Raw genomic sequence first — 17,776 nt, forward strand, 5'->3', positions numbered from 1 at the left:
ATTATGAAATAAATATTTGATCGTGAACATTTTATATAAAAAAAATCAATTGATATTGTATATTACAATAATATATATATATATCTATATATATAATATTTTATATAACAATCATTATGATAAAATTATTTGTAGTTATTTGGGTAAACATTATATGGAAAATAATAAAGTTATACATAATTTTGCCATTAAATAAATTACATAAATAATGTTTTATTTTATTAATAAAAAAAAGTAAGATAATCTGTATAAAAATTTTGACACGAGTTATCATATGGATACTTAAATTTCCCTCTGAAATCATAAAAAAAAAAAATCATTAATTATTATTAGGATGTCAAACAACCATAATGAGATCCTATCATATCAAAAATAAATATTTTGAATTTATTTATTTTCGAAAAAAATTGATTGTGAAATTAATGGAATAAATATTTGATTATGAATATTTCATATAGAAAATTAATTGATATTGTATATATTTGATTTTATTTAGTTTTACTAAAATTGATTGTGAACATAATGGAATAAATATTTGATTGTGGATATTTCATATAAAAAATAGATTGATATTGTCTATATTTGATTTTATTTAGTTTTGGTAAAATTGATTGTGAAAAATATGGAGTGAAATTTGATTGTAGACATTTCATATGTGAAAAATAATAAAGATATGCACAATTTTGCCCCCCAAAAAAAAAAAACTACGTAAATAATGTTTTATTTTAATAATAGAAAAAAATTGAAATATTGTTTTTAGAATATAACTATTAAATATGGTAAAGTAGGATTTCTATTCAAAACATATTATTTGATCTTATTTTATTTATTAAATAAGTTAAATATATTTGGTTATAAATTAATAAGCACTGTCTTTAGGTTGTTTAAAATTTTGGTGTTCCATATTTTTGTTATTAGTATTTTATATTATTTTATTTTGGATTTTTTATTCTTTCATATTTAAATTTAAATTAGTAAGGTTTTTTATTTTTATTTTTTTTATTGCTTAATTTTAATTTATTTTTTTATTGGATTGATCCTCATCACGATTATCCGAATCATGAGCATGGAAATGAACTATGCTACAAATTTTTCATTAAAGATGATGAATTTCATAATAAAGTTGATAATGCTGAATTAGAATATGTTGCTAAAACTAATCCGAAAAAATAAAAAAATTTTGAGAAAGATTTCTGATTGATTTTTAATTCACATTTATGTACGGATTTTTTTAAGCTGATGGAGGACAATAATTTAAAAAAAAAAGATGTAATAAATTCTTCAAGTTGAGGCCATGTAGAAAAAAAGAGACAAATGTTTTGGCATTCAAGTGATATTGAAATTTTCAAAATTTGCAACAATTACATTGAACAAGAAATAGCGTATGTATATTATGCATTTATCCTAGATAATTTAATTATTTTTTCTTTATAATGTTTCATTTTTTATTTTGTTAGAATCTACTGTATTTGAAAAATAATGTTTGATTTTTTATTTGGATTAATAAAAATAATGGTTTTATTTTATTTACCACTTTTTTTAATATTTTCAATTTACATTACCTTTAATGTTCCAATAATCCAATATTTTCTAGTTGTCATGAATGTTTTCAATAATGCAATGTTTTCTAATAATGTAATTGTCTTTTTCCAAATTTTGTTATAATATTATGTAAAATAAATATGGTAAAATGAATTTTATATACTAAAATTTAAAATCATGTTTGGCAAAATATTTAAAAATATTCTACAATAAATGGTAAAATTGTGTTTGATAAGTATTAAATGTAATATAATATATGAAAAATAATATTTAAAAGTAGTGTCCAATATAAATTAATTTTTTAAAATAAAACAAATAGTATAGATTTTAATTTATGTATATGTCAATTTTCTTGAATTCTATACATGACCATAAATTTTAACTAAGCAAAAATTATAATGATGAATATATTTGAAAAAAATAAAAGAGCTATTTTTATACTCTACTAAAAGTTATAGTAAGCGTTATAGGTATTGCAATTAAACATAAGTAAAAAGAAAAAATAAAAGTTATTTACATCAAAAATTAATTTATTTGCTTATGTTTATTTATCTAATAATATATACAATTACTTCTTAAATACTAATTAATTGTCATTTATATAGATATTTCATTACTTTTAAAAATACATCCTCTTGATTAAGTGAAAAATACGATAACAAACTATGAAAAAATATTTTGCATATGAGAAAGTAAAATATTAATAAATTATGAAAAATATACACAAATGCCATCTTTTAATTGATAAGAAGAATTATATTATACAATTTATCAAACAAACTACTTTATACATGCATGACATAGGCATTACATAAGTATAAATCAGTTAGTCATTAATTTGAATTTTTAAACTTTAAAATTTAAAAGTCTTAACCTATATAATTTTTTTATTTCATAAATTATGAAATTAACTATGTAAATTGAATGCCTATTAATTTAAAACTTTAAATTTTTTAGATTTTAAATTTAAAAATTTGACTCATATAAATTATTTATGAATATTATTTACCAATAATAAATAGATCATTAATTTAAATGGGCAATACAAATCTATTCAAATTTTAAATTGTATATATTATTATAATGAGTTTTTAATGTCGGCGATGAAAGAAGATCATATAAAAATATCACTTATTATATTGAGGTGTTAAAATTTAAAATTTAAAAATTTTTATCCATAAAAAGAATATTATTAATCCTAAAACTTTAAAAACAATCTTTTTAACCAAGTAAAAATTAAAATAATAAATTATAGACAAATACTCTCCTCTTAATAAATTAAAAAAATCTAATTACTTCATAAATATTAATTAAAGGTCATTTATGTACAATTAATATTACGATTTATAATTAATTTATATTTAATTTCATTTGGATTTTAAATATGAAAAAAATGAACATAAAGATATTTTAAAGGATGTTGGTCCAAAATATCCAAGTTACGTTTTTTTGCTCCCAAACATCCAAATTATGATTTTTAAATAGTAATAATAAATTTTAAAATTAATCATGTAATTTAAAAAACTTAAATAAAACTATTTTATTTTCTGATATGTAATCATGGATTCTGAATAAGGCAAATAATACTCTTTTAAAATAATAATTATTTTTTTTGAACAAAATAAAACTTGAATAAGGCTAATTATTTATTTTAAAAATAAATAACTTTTTTTCTTGAATAAATGAGGGCATAAATAAGACTATATTCATAATATTTAGATTGAAAAAGGTGGTGACCATACATGATCATTTTTAAAATTATTCAAATAACAAAACAAAAAATTTGATTCGGACTAATAATTTAATTTTAGAAATTGCAGAAAATTTTCAACAAAAAATTTGATTCGGACTAATGATTCAATTTTAGAAATTGTAGAAAATTTTCATTCTTGATTTAAAATAATATTGGTATTTTTATCAATTTTTAAAGATTTTCACCTATATTAGACAATGAAATAAGTAATTTTTCAATACTTAATCAATCAGGTATACAACTATTGGATAATACTTTTTTTTAATTTAATTTTTATTATAATATTTTTTTTATTATCAAAAAAATTATTATTATTTTTTATTATCTCACTTAGTTGACTAAATTTATATTTAAAATCCTCTCTATTATAAGGTATTTAAGAATTTTTAAATTATTTGTTCTCCATAAATTAATATAATCATCTAATTTTTGTTATATTCAGGTTGTGTAATTTTTATTATTTTTTTATTATATTTTATTTATTTTTCTTATTGAACTAAGAGTGATATGCCCACATCCATTAAAAAAATATCCAAATTGTTAGATTTTTACAAAACTATCATATAATATTAATGAAAATTATAAAATTGATAATAAATTTAGAGTTTAATCTTTATTTTTAAAAAATAACATAATTAATTAATTTAATTTAATTTAAATAAAATTAATTAATTTTATTTTATTTAAATATAATTAATTATTATGAATTATTTTCAAAATTATTAAATTGTAGGTATATCAAATCGTAAGAACATATAGTATAGATTACATGGAGTCAATATTAAAATCTATTTAGAATAACCGATAAAAGTAAAATTTAAATTATAAAATTTTATATAATAGATATTTTTAAAAAATAATTTTTATTAAAAAATTAATATATATTTAGTTGTAACTAAAAAAATTATATTAAATATTCGTTAAGCTATATTAAATATTTATTAAATTTTTATATAAAATAAAAAATAATTTTTTTAAAAAAATTTAAAATTTAAATTTTTTTTAAACAATTCATTTTCTAATCGACCAGTAATTATTAATTTTTATTAAAATTTTTTATTTTTTATAAAATAATTTTTAACCTTCAAACAGAACCTTTAAAAAAAAAAAAAAAAAAAAAAAAAAAAAAAACGCCTAAGAGTACTGCTTTTCCTTTTTCTCTTATCCTTTTATCGAGTGAAAAAGACTGGTTTTCCAACCAAGTTTGAGGGACTTAACATTGGAAGTCTTCGCATAAAAGATGGATCCTTTTTTCTTAAAACTTTGAGAGAACTTGAATCATGTTCCTTCTCCTCTGTAATCAACAGCCTTTATAATTCTTTCAGGGAGATTTCTGCTGAGATATAATAGAGAGAGAAAAGATGAAGTTCTCTCTCAAGCTTCCGGAGGACCAAGACCAAAATCATCATCATCATAGTCCACTGTTGAAGGCAAAGATACCCATAACCATGTTCAACCAACCTTTTCTCACTTCAATCTCCACCACCACCAGCTCTCCTTCTCCTGACCTTTCCTTCTCCTTCTCCTCCAGCTTCCCTTCTGGTCCTTCCCTCAAGCTTTCCTACTCTCCCACCTCTACAGCCTCCAATCCTTTCTCTATATCCCTCAAGTCTGGGCTTGGCCTTTTTGGCTCCCCAAATAATTCTCCTCTTGTTTTCACTGCTCAATTCTCTCCTTCTCCAATAAATCCCACTTTCTCTCTCCATTTCAAACCTCAATTTGGCAACTTTTCTCTGAAAAAAACCACCTTTTCACACCCTGATAACAATCCGGTTTCTGGGTCTTACTCCAATGATGCTGTGACTTTGGATTCTGGGTCATATTTGAATGTTGAGTCTGGAGATGGGTTTGCACCTGAAGGTCCATCTTCAGTTTGGCAGGAGCTCAAATTGGAGCCTTGTGGTGGCAGAGATGGGTTTTTGAACAGTGGTTTTGTGGAGAGAAATGGGGTTACCTCAAGTAGTGGAACTGGGCTTGAGCCAGAGAGACAGTCTGCTTGGAAGAATGGAGGGAAAGATGATGGGGTTTTCTCTGGAATTGCTGTGATGGCAAGGACTGTATTGCCTGTGACCAAGAGTGTTGTGGTCAATATGCGCTGGGGTCTGAATTTGCCTGCCAATTTGGGAACCAAGTTTCCATATTTGGCTTTGAACAAGATTGGCATAGAGAGAGTTGAGGAAGTGAAGGAGGAGGAGAAGAAGAAGAAGAAGAAGAATGATGGAACTGAGAGTGATGTGGCTGATATGGAAGTGTTGAAGGGTATGTGTTTTTGGATGAGCAGAGATTTGGAGCTTTTGGAGAAAGAGAATAGGGAGATGAAACAGAGTTTGGAGCAGATAAAGTTGGGAGTTTCAGGAAGGCATTATCAAAGGGAGAGTGATGGTGGTGAGGAGAAGGTGTTGCAGCCTACAAGAGAGAGCTCTGGTGAGTTTGAACGATGGAGGAGCAAGAAAAGTGTCAATGAAGACAATGAGCGAAGAGAGTCAAAGAAGCCTACCACTCAGGCTAGCGATTTGGAATCTGAATTGCAGAAAGCTATCAAGGCTGCTTCTGCTTAGCAAGGTTTTGTGTATTTGTGGGTACTTTATTCTTGCTTTGAGTTGGAATGTATATAAAAATCAAGCCTTTATTTTTTGGAAGTCCACGACCATGTGTATTTGTGGGTACTTTATTCTTGCTTTGAGTTGGAATGTATATAAAAATCAAGCCTTTTTTTTTTTTTTAGTTTTTTTTGTTTTTTTTGGGTGGAAGTCCAAGACCAGGCTATCTTCTTTTCATACTTGATGCAGTGAAGTTGTTACACTGATAGTATATAGCAGGATTGTTTTATGACTTCGGAGATGGAATAGTGTAAACCTAACCATGAAAAACTTGGTAATCGGTTTTAGAGGTTGCACCAATTGATTATAATTTATGAACCTTCTGGTGCTACTAAATATGAATAATTCATTTTGAAGATCATCTTTTCAGTGCTTTTTTGAGTTTTGCTCCCTTTGTTGGTAATTCTTACGTTCTTATGTTGGCTTCTTTGTTTCGGTTGATAGCATGTTTAATTTGTAGTTACTAAATTTTGAATAATTCATATGCAAATATGTGTTTGTGTGTGTGTGTGTGTGTGTGAATGGAGAAGACTTTTTTATGAGCTTGTTTACAATTTTCATTGCAAGGTGACAGTTTTTAGAGGCTAATATTTAGTATGGTTAACTTCCTGTGTATGCTCATGTGAAAAAATAGAAGTTGCCTAAGGAATTTTAAATGATTATGTGCTAGGTTTTATACTTTTATGACCTTGATATGAGCGTTGGATTCAGGCACCTGTTTCCTTTTTTTTACTTTCTTTGAAAGTTTCTGAGCATTATTATTAATGGTAATATTATTCTAATGTTGTCATATAACTAAAGTAATACTCTGTGGATACTTGAAAGGAACAACGATAAATGGAAAAAATTGTGGAAATCAAACGATGAAGGTGATATGTATGAAATGATGATGATGGAACAATTCAACAATGTTATGTCATAAATCTGAGTGAGTATGGCTTGATGCTAATATGTGCACTAGTGGTCGGATCTGACATGGCTTTGAATGTTGTTGATGTGGCTAAATTTAAATTGTTATTCCTGATCCTATATGATCAAGCATACAAGAGCTTGAGCTGCCACTTTGTGAAGGATCAATTTCTTATGAATAACAAATCTTTAAGGTGATTCCTGGTGAGTGTGAGCTTTTTAAATGTTTTATGTAGAATTGATGCTTTTTATGGTAGCTTATTCTGATAACTCTGACTCAATAAGTCTTTAAATTATTTTCAATTATGTTTTCCTTTTCTTCTGTTAGAAGGTAGTTTAGATCTATATGTCTAAGGCAGTTTTATATTGATGCACTGTGAGTCTGCCACCTTGCATTATGAGATAGCAAAAACTCAACAAAATGTATTTTCCTATTTTGGCTGGAGTATTACAAGAAACCAGAAAAACTCATTCTATAAGGTTTTCAAGGGTTTATTTGATTTCACCTAGAAGAAAAAAAGATTTTGAGCCATCAATCAAAACAGAAAAACTGCGGACCAAGACCATGGTCGGAACACAAACTTGGTTTTTGAGAAATTTTGACCATTCATACTAGTTATTGATTATTGATTTTATGTTGATTGTGGAAGTGACTGATAGTTCTATACTTGGCACAGGACATGGATGATATCTGTTTGAGTAGTCAAGTCTTTGTGCAAGAGGAGGTTGATAATCCATTTTTGAGCAGCATGCAGTAAGCAAAAAAGGTGGAGCCTTCTGCCAGTTTGTTGTCCTAGGCTGCTGGCAAGTTGGTGTTCCATTTGTTTGGTCTGAAACAAGTTTAAGGACTTCATCTTCTTCCTCACAATTTTGCAGTATTTTGGGTATAAATTGGTTGCAAGTTGCAACATTGTGTACAAGACCTGGTTAGATAGTTTCAATTCACAGTATTGATGCCATGAACTGAAGGTAAGCTGGATGAGTCCAATTACCCTTTTACTTCTTTTTAAGTTGCTTGCTTTGGGTAGCAATCACTTTGTGCATTTTTGGAGTTACGTATAGGTGATTTCAATGTGGTTATCCAAATGAAAGGTTGGATAATTAAACAGCTAATTGCCTACCATTTCATGAATTAAAATTCATAAAACTGTCAAAAGGAGAGTAATTCAAATAGCTGTCTGCTGTTTCAATGTAGTACCTCGAAGAAGAAAGTTTATTTTTTGTTTAAATGAGATGTAGTAAGTGTAAGAGACCTGCCAACTTGAGAAAATTAAGTTAGTGCTTTTGTTTTTGGTTGGTTGTTTGTTTGGGTTTTTTTTTTTTTGGGGGGCTACAATGTGTTGACATTGGATTCAATAATTCTTAATTATTTGCTTGAAATCTCATTTGAACAGCAATATTGCGCAAATGGACATTGATGGTTATGCTGCTGACAGTCTCAACAAGAGTAATAATTGCTACTGCAGCCTTCACCAAGTTTTCGATGTTGCTTGTGCTCTGTGCTCTCAACATGTTACTGCTTTCTTTCTAAATAGTAAGTTTCAAATTTTATATCATTGTAGTCAGTTTCTGTTACACTTTAGTTTGTTGGTTTAGTTAGCTTACTGGTTATAATTCAGTCCATCTTCAGTTTCTTAAAATATTGTTGTGTTTTCATTCTGGCGTTCCATCTTCAGTTTCTTAAAATATTGTTGTGTTTTCATTCTTGCGTTTTCTCTCTAGTTTATACTTCCTTTCTATTGATAATGGAAGTGAGATTTTCCAATCATATCTATTTTATTTCCAATCATGAGTTTAGTCAATTTCTTAATGTGGGGTCCTGAGGTTAGAAGTGGAGATGTACCTCAACCAATCACACTCCACAAGGGAAAATAATTCAATTTTACAATCAAAAGAGGAGTCAGCACAGAAGATACTGTTAGTGTAAAATGTGATGATTTTGTGAACGATGTGGAGGTTGGTGATATATTATTGGTTGATGGTAAGCAAGATTGCCCTTTCTAATATCCTAAATTGGTGCATATCTTGTTTCTTTTCCCTATCTGAGTCAGGTGCATATCTTGTTTCTTTACTGTATCTGAGACAGGTTCTATTATGTATATGAAGTTGAAAATTATGCATATAGAGGGAAGTTATTCAATTGTTGAACATGTAAAAAGAAAGAGAACTAAAGACATTCATTGTATGCAGTTCCACTAGTGTATAGACAATTATAACAGTGTTTAGATCATCTTATCCATTTTTTCCTTTTAAGACATTAGCATACTTACTTGAAGTTGGCAGGAAGAAGCCATCTAAAGAACTTTAGTTTTATATTAACCTTGTGTATTGTTGACCTAAAGATGTTGGAAAAATGTTTAGTTATGCAAGAACCAAGCTATGCTGTCATTGAGTGTTCTTCTTGGATTTGATTAGGTTTTTTCGTTGCACTTACTACTTTTTGTTTTTCAGTGGTTGATTTTGTGATTCAGTTAATCTGAATGGCCACCCTATGGTCAACTTTCCAGCTAATTGAGTCACAATTTTTTTTCCCCCTGCATAGTTGATAAAATTGGTGCAATGTGACAAATCTATTATATTTTCAGCTAGTGTGCTTCTCAGTAAATCTTTACTTCACATGGGTTCTTAAAGTTTGTGAAGACCCTTTTTTTTTTTAATTTTTTCCCTTCTTTTTTTTTTTAATGAAGTTATCAATTTCTGTGTTATTTAGTTAAAATTCACTAGTCTGGAGATATGAGGAGTTGTTATCCCTTTCTGTGCTAGGTGGAATGATATCTTTAGCAGTGAAGTCCAAGACAAGTTATTTGGTGAATTGTGTGGTAGTTGATAGTGGAGAACTAATATCAAGGCGTCATTTAAATGTGTGTAGCAAAAGTGCGACTCTAACTTCAATAACAGGTGAATGTGATCTTCTGTAAATTTGATGGTGCTGGTACTGACATGAAACTTAAGAGTATTTTTTTCTTTGTATATTAAAAAATGCAATTGACCTTTTTTGCAGTTTGCCATTGGACAAGACATAAACCTCAACTATGCTATTTTTTGGCATTGCAATGGGAAAATGCAATGCCCTTGGAGATGCCCTTGGAGATGCCCTTATGAATAACACTACTATTAGAAAAGCAAGGTATGTAGTATATATATAATTTGCTAGAAATAAATAGTATATGTTTTTACTACCTTTTGTATGAATCTCAATTTAGAGTTGTCATGCATGGTTGAAAAGTTCCACATTGATCCTTATAATCTAGGCAATGGTTGTTGTATGTTGGTAGATTTAGTATCCAAAAAGTTTTTGCAAAACTGAATTGCATCATCATTTTGAAATGATTGGATTACATTATTTCAGACTTGTACTATATATTGGTGTTTCTTTTAAAAAACTGGATAAATAATATATTGGTTTTCAAGGTGCACTTCGATTGGATTAAAAATAGAATATTAGAACATGTATTATATTATTTTTCCAAAAAACATTAATTTAAATCATTTTAAATAAATATATTTTAAATATAACTAAGAATAAGAGAAGAAAAGACATCTTAAATTGTAATCAAAGTTGCAATTCTGTAACTTGCGAAAAACACTACTATTTATACATACAAGTTAACATATACAATGAATGACAGAAGTATTTTACATATACAATGATTTCTTTTCGCAATTTCTATACAGTTTTTCCAATATTCCAAAGTCATGAATTTGATCGTATAGTACCAACTTATCCTTTTGAAATGCCTTTCTATGTATGCCTCGACTTGTTCCTCGTGAACGTAAAGCGCCATAAGAAGTTGATCAGTGCAGAATATTTTCATGATTACAGCTACATCAAGCAATTTTTCTACTACAAATAAGCTTGGAAAGGGATGGATTTGGTGCAGTACTAGTTACAAGGTAATTATTGAGAAAACCATCATCAATTTTCTTTGCCAACAGCTAGTAAAAATGGTTAAAATAGTCGTACTAATTCATGTCTCAGTTTTCACCTAAAGGTTTCTATCTCAGTTGCAAGTTCTTGCTGAATTCTAACCATAACAAAAAGTGCTCCAAGAGACTATATGTATGATCTAATTGTCCAACCCTCAAACCAATCCTTCTTTATGGGTTTAGTTGACATGTTGTGCTATCCCACATAATAAGAACTGGATTGAAATCTTAATGTAATAATTCAGAAAAAAGAAGAAGAAAAGAAAGTAGTAAAACAAGGATGAAAATATCATTCTAAATAGGAAAAGTAGCAATAGGAGAAATTTGGATATAACTTATTGCAAAACCAAGTCTATATAACTTTAATAAGGAAAACACACATGGTGCATTAACATAAAACAGTTGTAGTCATACAGATCTAAACTACCTTTTAACAGAAGAAAAGGAAAACATAATTAAAAACTTATTATACTTTATAGTAATTTTGTCTGAATAAATTGTGATAATATCCTGAAAAGTTTCACATGTAATATATATAATCAAATTTGGAGTACTTGTCGTGATCTTAGCTATTGACTTTTTCATAATTCATATGATTGGAGAGAAGAATATAGAATAGAAGTTTAAAAAAATATTGGATGTTTGAATATTATAAAACATAGCAATTAATATAACAATTAATATAGCGTTAGTAATTCACTGAAGAGTATTATGTTCTGCAGTTTATATATAGCAGCTCTATTATAAAGGAATAATATATGGTTTTCTCGCAAAGCGCTTCTACCCTTAAGGCCTTGATAGGGGCTGCTACAGAAGACTTTTCCTCCCCCAGAAAGAAACGGGGATTTGACCATGAACCCAAAGTAGCATACCCAAAGACTACCATTTGTCCACTGGCACCTTCCCAACAAAAACCCCAAAAGGAATTGATGAAGAGTAAAACAACGAAAAATTATGAAAAGATTCTAAAAAGTTTAGAATCTGTATTTTTTAAAATAAAAAAATACAAAACAAGTTATTTTACGTGTTTTTTTTTTTTTTTTTTACGCTGATTTTTTTCGTTTTATATAATTTTTTTTTCTATCAAACTAAATAATAGGAATATATATTCTAGAAATTACTAATTCTTAATTTTTAAAAATAGTCCAAATGTAACTTTAATGTTAAAACTAATATATGACGTTTTTACAAACAAAAAAAAAAAAAGGAAAAAAAGAAAAAAAAAGTTTTAGACCACTCTAAAACTAATAATGTGCCAAATAACTTTTTTATCTGGTTTATTTTTAATAAGATTGTCTTTTGAGACAATCCAATTTATAATGATTATTGTTGAAAATTTTAAATTTTGGATTTAAAATTAGGTGATGAATTCTTACATCCCTAATTTATAAAAAAGATTACTAAATAATATTATAAAACATTAAAAATAAACGGCTAATAAATTATAATAAATTGTTAAACTTCTGTAATTTTCTTTTTCTTTTATTTTATATTGTTGGTAAACTTTTTAAACTAATGATAAAATAGTAAACCTTAGAAAATGATAACCTAACATTTGGTTTGGAAAGATTTTCAAATTATGAATAACATAATTATTTGCCAAATTAAAATACATATATATATATATTAAGCCTGAACTCATAAATTTTTTTTTTTCCATAATGGGTCACATCAAAATATAATATATATTGGAAATTTCAAAATTTTCTCTTAAGCCATCGAAAAGTGTATTATATATATATATATATATATGTTCTATATACAGTCAGTTACAATGTGGACATCTATATATTTTTACCAAATTTCATTGTGGAGTGTACATATAAATTGTGTGTAAAAGTAAAAAAAGAATGAGGTGATCTTTAGCGGGCCGTGTCAAAGTGGGTCCAGAATTAATGTGCTTTGAAATAAAAAACTTGAATCCCTTACTTTACTCCTCTGGTTCGTTCAGGTGTTATGTGAGACCCAAAAAGTTTGGAGTAAAAATGGCGATCTCATCAAGCAAAGATGGAAATATAGCAAAGGCTATGGTTGCCAATCAGGCAGTACAGTCCATCTCTAATCTCCTCCACCTCATGTAACACTCTTTTTCATTCCCAGATACTCTCTCTCTCTCTTACTTTGAATCTTTTGCTTTGATGCTTTAAATGGACAATGGCCAAAAATGGGTTTGCTTTGTTTTCAGTTTTCACCTTCTTTTTTTTAATTTTATATTTTTTAAGAGGGGAAAAAAAAAAAAAAAAAAGCTGAATTGATTCAACTTAGAGTTATTTTCCATATGTTTATGGATGTTAGTGTGTTCAAAATGGAAATCCAATGACACATCTCTTTAATTTTTCTACCAATACAATAAAATATAAGCAGTCTTGGAATTAAAATGGATGAATAAACCCATCTGTCAATGATCTCACAGCATGAGAATCTTTGACGCACCGTCATATATAAAATTGATGATATGGTAACAAAGTGTTACTTTTCAAGGATATGAAAACAAGGAAGATGATCATGGGCTTGCTTATCAAAAATTTATGATTTGTTGTAATTTGTGTACATGAAAAAGTTTTGGATAAGCCTCTTGTTTTAATGGGAAAGGTATGTGGAATTGGTGCAGACTTGTATGGATAAATAGTAGAGTACTATAATTTCTTAGAATGCAAACAAGACAAGAAATTTGTGGATTTTATGGGTAATTAGGATGTATTGGAGTCAAAATTAGGAAGCCACTGTCTTGAATTTTCGTGTTAGTGTTTGTTTTCATTTTTTCTTTTGACAAATTTTACCCAATTGAAGTTACCAGTGAATGGTGATGGTAGAACTTCTTAGAAATGTATACTTGTTACATGATAGGCTTAGATGTTAGTATTTTATTTTCATTCTTATATTTCTTCTAATCTGTGTATTCGAGATAAATGGATTACCAAAAATAGGTATTCATTTCATTGTATGTTATATGTCAATGCTATTTGACTACAAATAACATCTTTTGCATATCGTTCCTGATCATTTGTTTATATCTATTGTATCTTATGCAGGATAAGTGGCGAAGCTTGTGAAGGATCTCACAAAAACATCTAATTAAATGATCGAGAAGTTTCTTATAAAATTTTTGGAGATATTCTTTGTGAACTATATAGTTCCTATAAGTGCTCTTATTTTTTATTTTTTTATTTTTTTTGGTCCTTTTGTGAATTTACTGGATGGAAGTTTATTATAAAAAGTCTACACCTATATAAAAAGTGTTATTGGTTCAAATCATATTACCGATTAGTAGCCGTGATCGGGTTTCAATGTGTTTCTTGGGGATTCCAAGGTCTTTCCCTTTTAGCTCTCTGCTCTCTACACCAGATGCATCCATGAAGCAAAAAATTTGTCATTTTGGCATGTTAAACGCTGGTTGATAATAACTATATCGATCATAGCTCTTATTAAATTTGCTTATCTTTTTGCATATATCCCCCCAAACAGCTTTGTTGATGATAGCTCTTATTATGTTATAAAACTCTACTAGTAAAATACTAAATATACCAAGTTTTGAAAACAACTGCTAAATGAGTTATATTAGAACAACCTGCTTGTGTACCTATTTTTTTCTTTTAACTAAAGAAATGTTCTGTTCAAAATTATTCAACTTAAAAAAAATAAAAAATAAAAACTCATAATGCAACATTATGAAACTTTTAGAACCCATAATCCAACATTATTTTTACTTTTACCAAAAAAAAAAAATGATTAAATTATAATAAGATATTTAAACAAACCAACTTGTGTACTATTCTATTTTACTTTTTAACTAAAGAAACATTTTTTTCAAAATTATTAAATTTTGGAACCCCATACTGTAAGATTATTTTCGCTATCTGAAAACAACCCATTAAAAAAAAAAAAAATCAAATTGTCTTAAATTAATAAATAATTTGCCTTGTTTTGTTTTATTGTTAAACCATCACATTTACTCTTAAATTAATAACTACCAGTCCACCATCTTGCTTGTATAGTTAAAGGCTAGACTGTCTCAGCCCATCAAACTACCACTCGACCATTTTGCTGGGGGGAATTTAGCCCAATACTCCCATAGGACCGAGCTTTATGAATTTTGTCCTCTTAATTCATTTCTTTTTTGATCTACCCCTCCAATTTTTTAAAATCCCAAAATACCTTTATGTTTTTTTTTTTTAATATTTTTTTCTTTCCTTTCTTCGACTTTTCCCCTCCATCTCTTTATCCATAACCAGACCTTAGGAGCCCTCTGTTTCCTTTCATGAATCGGCCGGATTGTAAGCGTGGAGACTGCGCGTTTTGAAGGAGATGGTGAAAAGGCGACTCAGAGAGAAAACTGCAGGATTTTAGAGAGCCCTAGGAGCAGAAGCAGAAGCAACAGGTAGGCAACAGCTCTAATTTTGATTTTCTTTTAGTGGTTTTGGGAATTTTTTTTTTTGGGAGAAATTGTGAAAGTTATGTTCTGTTTTTTTTTTTTTTTTTTTAATAACGGTGGTGGTAGGCATTTCTTGCTGAGAGATATGTATGATGATATGATGCTGGATGAAGTACAGCCAACTAGGGATACATTCCATTCTGTCATCAGTTAGTGGAAAGGTGCTTTCATTTTTGTTATCATGGACTTTCATTCTTTCTGGAATTTTCCGTTTGCTTGATTTTGTTTTGTTGCAGGTGGATAAGCAAAATGCTCATTTCTTTGGTGTTACGATCAACGAGCAACAAGCCGAGTGTGGTATTGTAGTAAGAGTTACTTCAAATGCACAAAGCAAATTTAAGGTATGTATATTTCATATTTTTGCATTTAAATTGTTTATATACCATGTTTGATGACTATGAACTCTCTCTCTCTCTCTCTCTCTCTCTCTCTCTGCATCTGCATTTTCTTTTGTGTTGCTGATGTGACATTAAATTTATAATCTAATTGCTTTATTTTCCAGTTACTTTATTTCGAGCAAGATGTGAATGGCGGTTATGGTTTGGCCCTACAGGTACCATATCTTCTTTCCTATTGTGTCTCCAATCCATTTTCCATTTTATAGTGCATATGATTTTTGCATTCTGAAAGCTGTCATGGTTGTTTAAAAAATTTGAAGCATAGATGGAGTCAACAGTGCCAATGATCATATACAATTGGTAGAAATGTTTTGTAATACTCTTGTCATGTTAAACTTTCTGCTGTTATATCCTTCAATTTCTAAGTACTATGCATCTCTAATTTATTTTCAAAGCATAAATTGTGGCTGTGAAATTGTGATTTTGAATATCACACATGGGTAGAACTTAAAATTAGTAACCTACCTGTGAATGTGACAATGATGCTCAACTTCTCTTTTCAAGTGAATGTCATTGCATTGTTTCAAGTGGTCAAGTGGTATTGGTGTGGCATTTCAATGTATTTCTGTTCAGTCCTCTGACCTCATTCCCAAGGGCTTTCTTACTTGCAATTTGACTACAATCCTTTAAACAATTGACTTATATAATTGTACTATGATTTTATGTAGCATGCTTCTTTTTATTTTACTTTGGTTCAGCAAATCTTTACCTTTAGTCAATAATTTTGTCATATGGAAATGCTTTTTTTCCCCCCACCCCTCATCAAGCCATCTAAATTTCAATATATATCATTGACACACAAAAATCATGACAGTCAATTGCCTATTTAATTAAAATTCATTTAGCAGAATCTCTTCCTATGCACATGCATTTGACATTAGTGTGGTCTCTTTACAGATGGATAATTGATCCTCCTCTGGAGGTCAATGTACCATCAAAACGCACACCATGGCCTGATGCCCCTCCTGAACTCCCTACCAATGAAAATGTAGTGTTGGGCATCCAAGAGCATGCTGTAAAGCATCTTACAAAGACCCGCACATCTAGATCAAAGAGACGAAGCAAGAGAAAGCATGACACAAGAACGGTGGACACACAGGTTGCTTCAAAGCATTCTGAACAAATTTGAAAATCTTAGCACGAAGACGGCTAGAGATGCATGCTGCTGTGTGAATTTTAGGCATCATTCTTCAGCATCATAAAAAAATTTGAATTGCAAAGGCTTATTAGCACAGAGGCAGATGGCCTAACCTGGTATATGTGAAAAGAATCCTTCACGCTGGGCCAGTTGATAACAGGCATTGGAGTTTGAATTTTCACTTAATTTTTCACAAATTTTTTCTTTCTTTTATATATTTTTGTTTGGGATATCAGGATTCTGGTTCAGCATGAGGTATGCCAGCAAAGTCTTGCCGTGTCTGCTACCTTGTAGGACTTTGTATCCAATATGTTTCGAATCTTATACATAATCTTGGAACATAGGAATTATAGAGTTGTGTTCAGCTGGATTTTCATAGAAAAAAAGATACCAAAATGTAATAAACAAAAAAGAAAAAAAAAAAAAAGGAAACTTCCATATTTGTGAAAGGATCCAATTTCTTCCATATTCAGATTTTGTTTTTAGTTTTTGTACTTGATTCTCGTGTCAATATGATGTGTAAGGATCCAATTTCATTATTAAGTTATCCATATTATTTGATATGTGGAGAAGCAATAAATAAGAAGGATGATAATTTAAATGGATGGTATCAATCACTTTTACATGAATGGCTCCATGGTAGTATGTCCAAATGAGACTTGTTAGGAGGGAATTAATTGTCTGGCTTTTGTAAACTATTTAAATACATGGATACCTATGAAAGTGTCAAGTAAAAATAACAGTTTTCTCATTGACTGTCTCGAATACAGGTGATAATATTAAAACAACTTTTTTGACCATCCCTCATTTCTATCTACCCCATTAACTTCTGTCCTGCTACCACATTAAATGTATACTGTGTCTTCCTCTCTCTTTCTCTTTTGTTGGTTGGGTACCTTTCAGCCTTCTTTCTTTGCATTGACGAACATTGCAGAAAATCCAAAATCTCTTCAGTTCAGTTCACTCTCCCTGCATCATCTGAAAATATTCATTGTGGAGCCCATACACTTCAAAAGGATGTAATTAAATTGTACGTTTCTGCAGATCGGAGTTAACGATTACCTGGTATGTGGATAT

The 17,776-nt window shown here is 28.9% G+C and overlaps 2 protein-coding genes across 4 annotated transcripts; both read left to right on the forward strand.

Annotated features, from left to right (window-relative positions):
- Positions 1-4,481: 4,481 nt before the first annotated feature.
- On the forward strand, positions 4,482-9,798 carry LOC107430476 (uncharacterized). Its single transcript, XM_060818270.1, has 3 exons — positions 4,482-7,773; positions 8,199-8,338; positions 9,568-9,798. Exon 1 carries the CDS (start codon positions 4,657-4,659, stop codon positions 5,851-5,853), a length of 1,197 nt encoding a protein of 398 aa, XP_060674253.1. The 5' UTR covers positions 4,482-4,656; the 3' UTR covers positions 5,854-7,773; positions 8,199-8,338; positions 9,568-9,798.
- Positions 9,799-15,046: 5,248 nt separating this feature from the next.
- Positions 15,047-17,040, forward strand: LOC132804281 (chaperone protein dnaJ 15-like). 3 transcript variants are annotated; one of them, XR_009639416.1, is made up of 4 exons: positions 15,047-15,109; positions 15,400-15,504; positions 15,666-15,716; positions 16,459-17,040. XR_009639416.1 is itself a non-coding variant. In XM_060818457.1 (3 exons), exons 1-3 carry the CDS (start codon positions 15,271-15,273, stop codon positions 15,765-15,767), a joined length of 261 nt encoding a protein of 86 aa, XP_060674440.1. In that variant the 5' UTR covers positions 15,124-15,270; the 3' UTR covers positions 15,768-15,928. The 3 variants fall into 3 exon arrangements, 1 of the variants encoding a protein (XP_060674440.1); XR_009639415.1 differs by lacking the exon at positions 15,047-15,109 and adding an exon at positions 15,135-15,324; XM_060818457.1 differs by lacking the exons at positions 15,047-15,109; positions 16,459-17,040 and adding an exon at positions 15,124-15,324 and having other exon boundaries at positions 15,666-15,928.
- Positions 17,041-17,776: the final 736 nt, after the last annotated feature.

The sequence above is a fragment of the Ziziphus jujuba genome, chromosome 6 (assembly GCF_031755915.1).
Source record: "Ziziphus jujuba cultivar Dongzao chromosome 6, ASM3175591v1".
NCBI lineage: Eukaryota > Viridiplantae > Streptophyta > Magnoliopsida > Rosales > Rhamnaceae > Ziziphus > Ziziphus jujuba.

Coding starts and splice junctions, on each gene's coding strand:
- LOC132804281 (XM_060818457.1), top strand. CDS start 15,271: ATGAAGTACAGCCAACTAGGGATACATTCCATTCTGTCATCAGTTAGT. Junction 15,325..15,399: donor TGTCATCAGTTAGTGGAAAG/GTGCTTTCATTT, acceptor GTTTTGTTGCAG/GTGGATAAGCAAAATGCTCA. Junction 15,505..15,665: donor ATGCACAAAGCAAATTTAAG/GTATGTATATTT, acceptor TTTATTTTCCAG/TTACTTTATTTCGAGCAAGA.
- LOC107430476 (XM_060818270.1), top strand. CDS start 4,657: ATGAAGTTCTCTCTCAAGCTTCCGGAGGACCAAGACCAAAATCATCAT.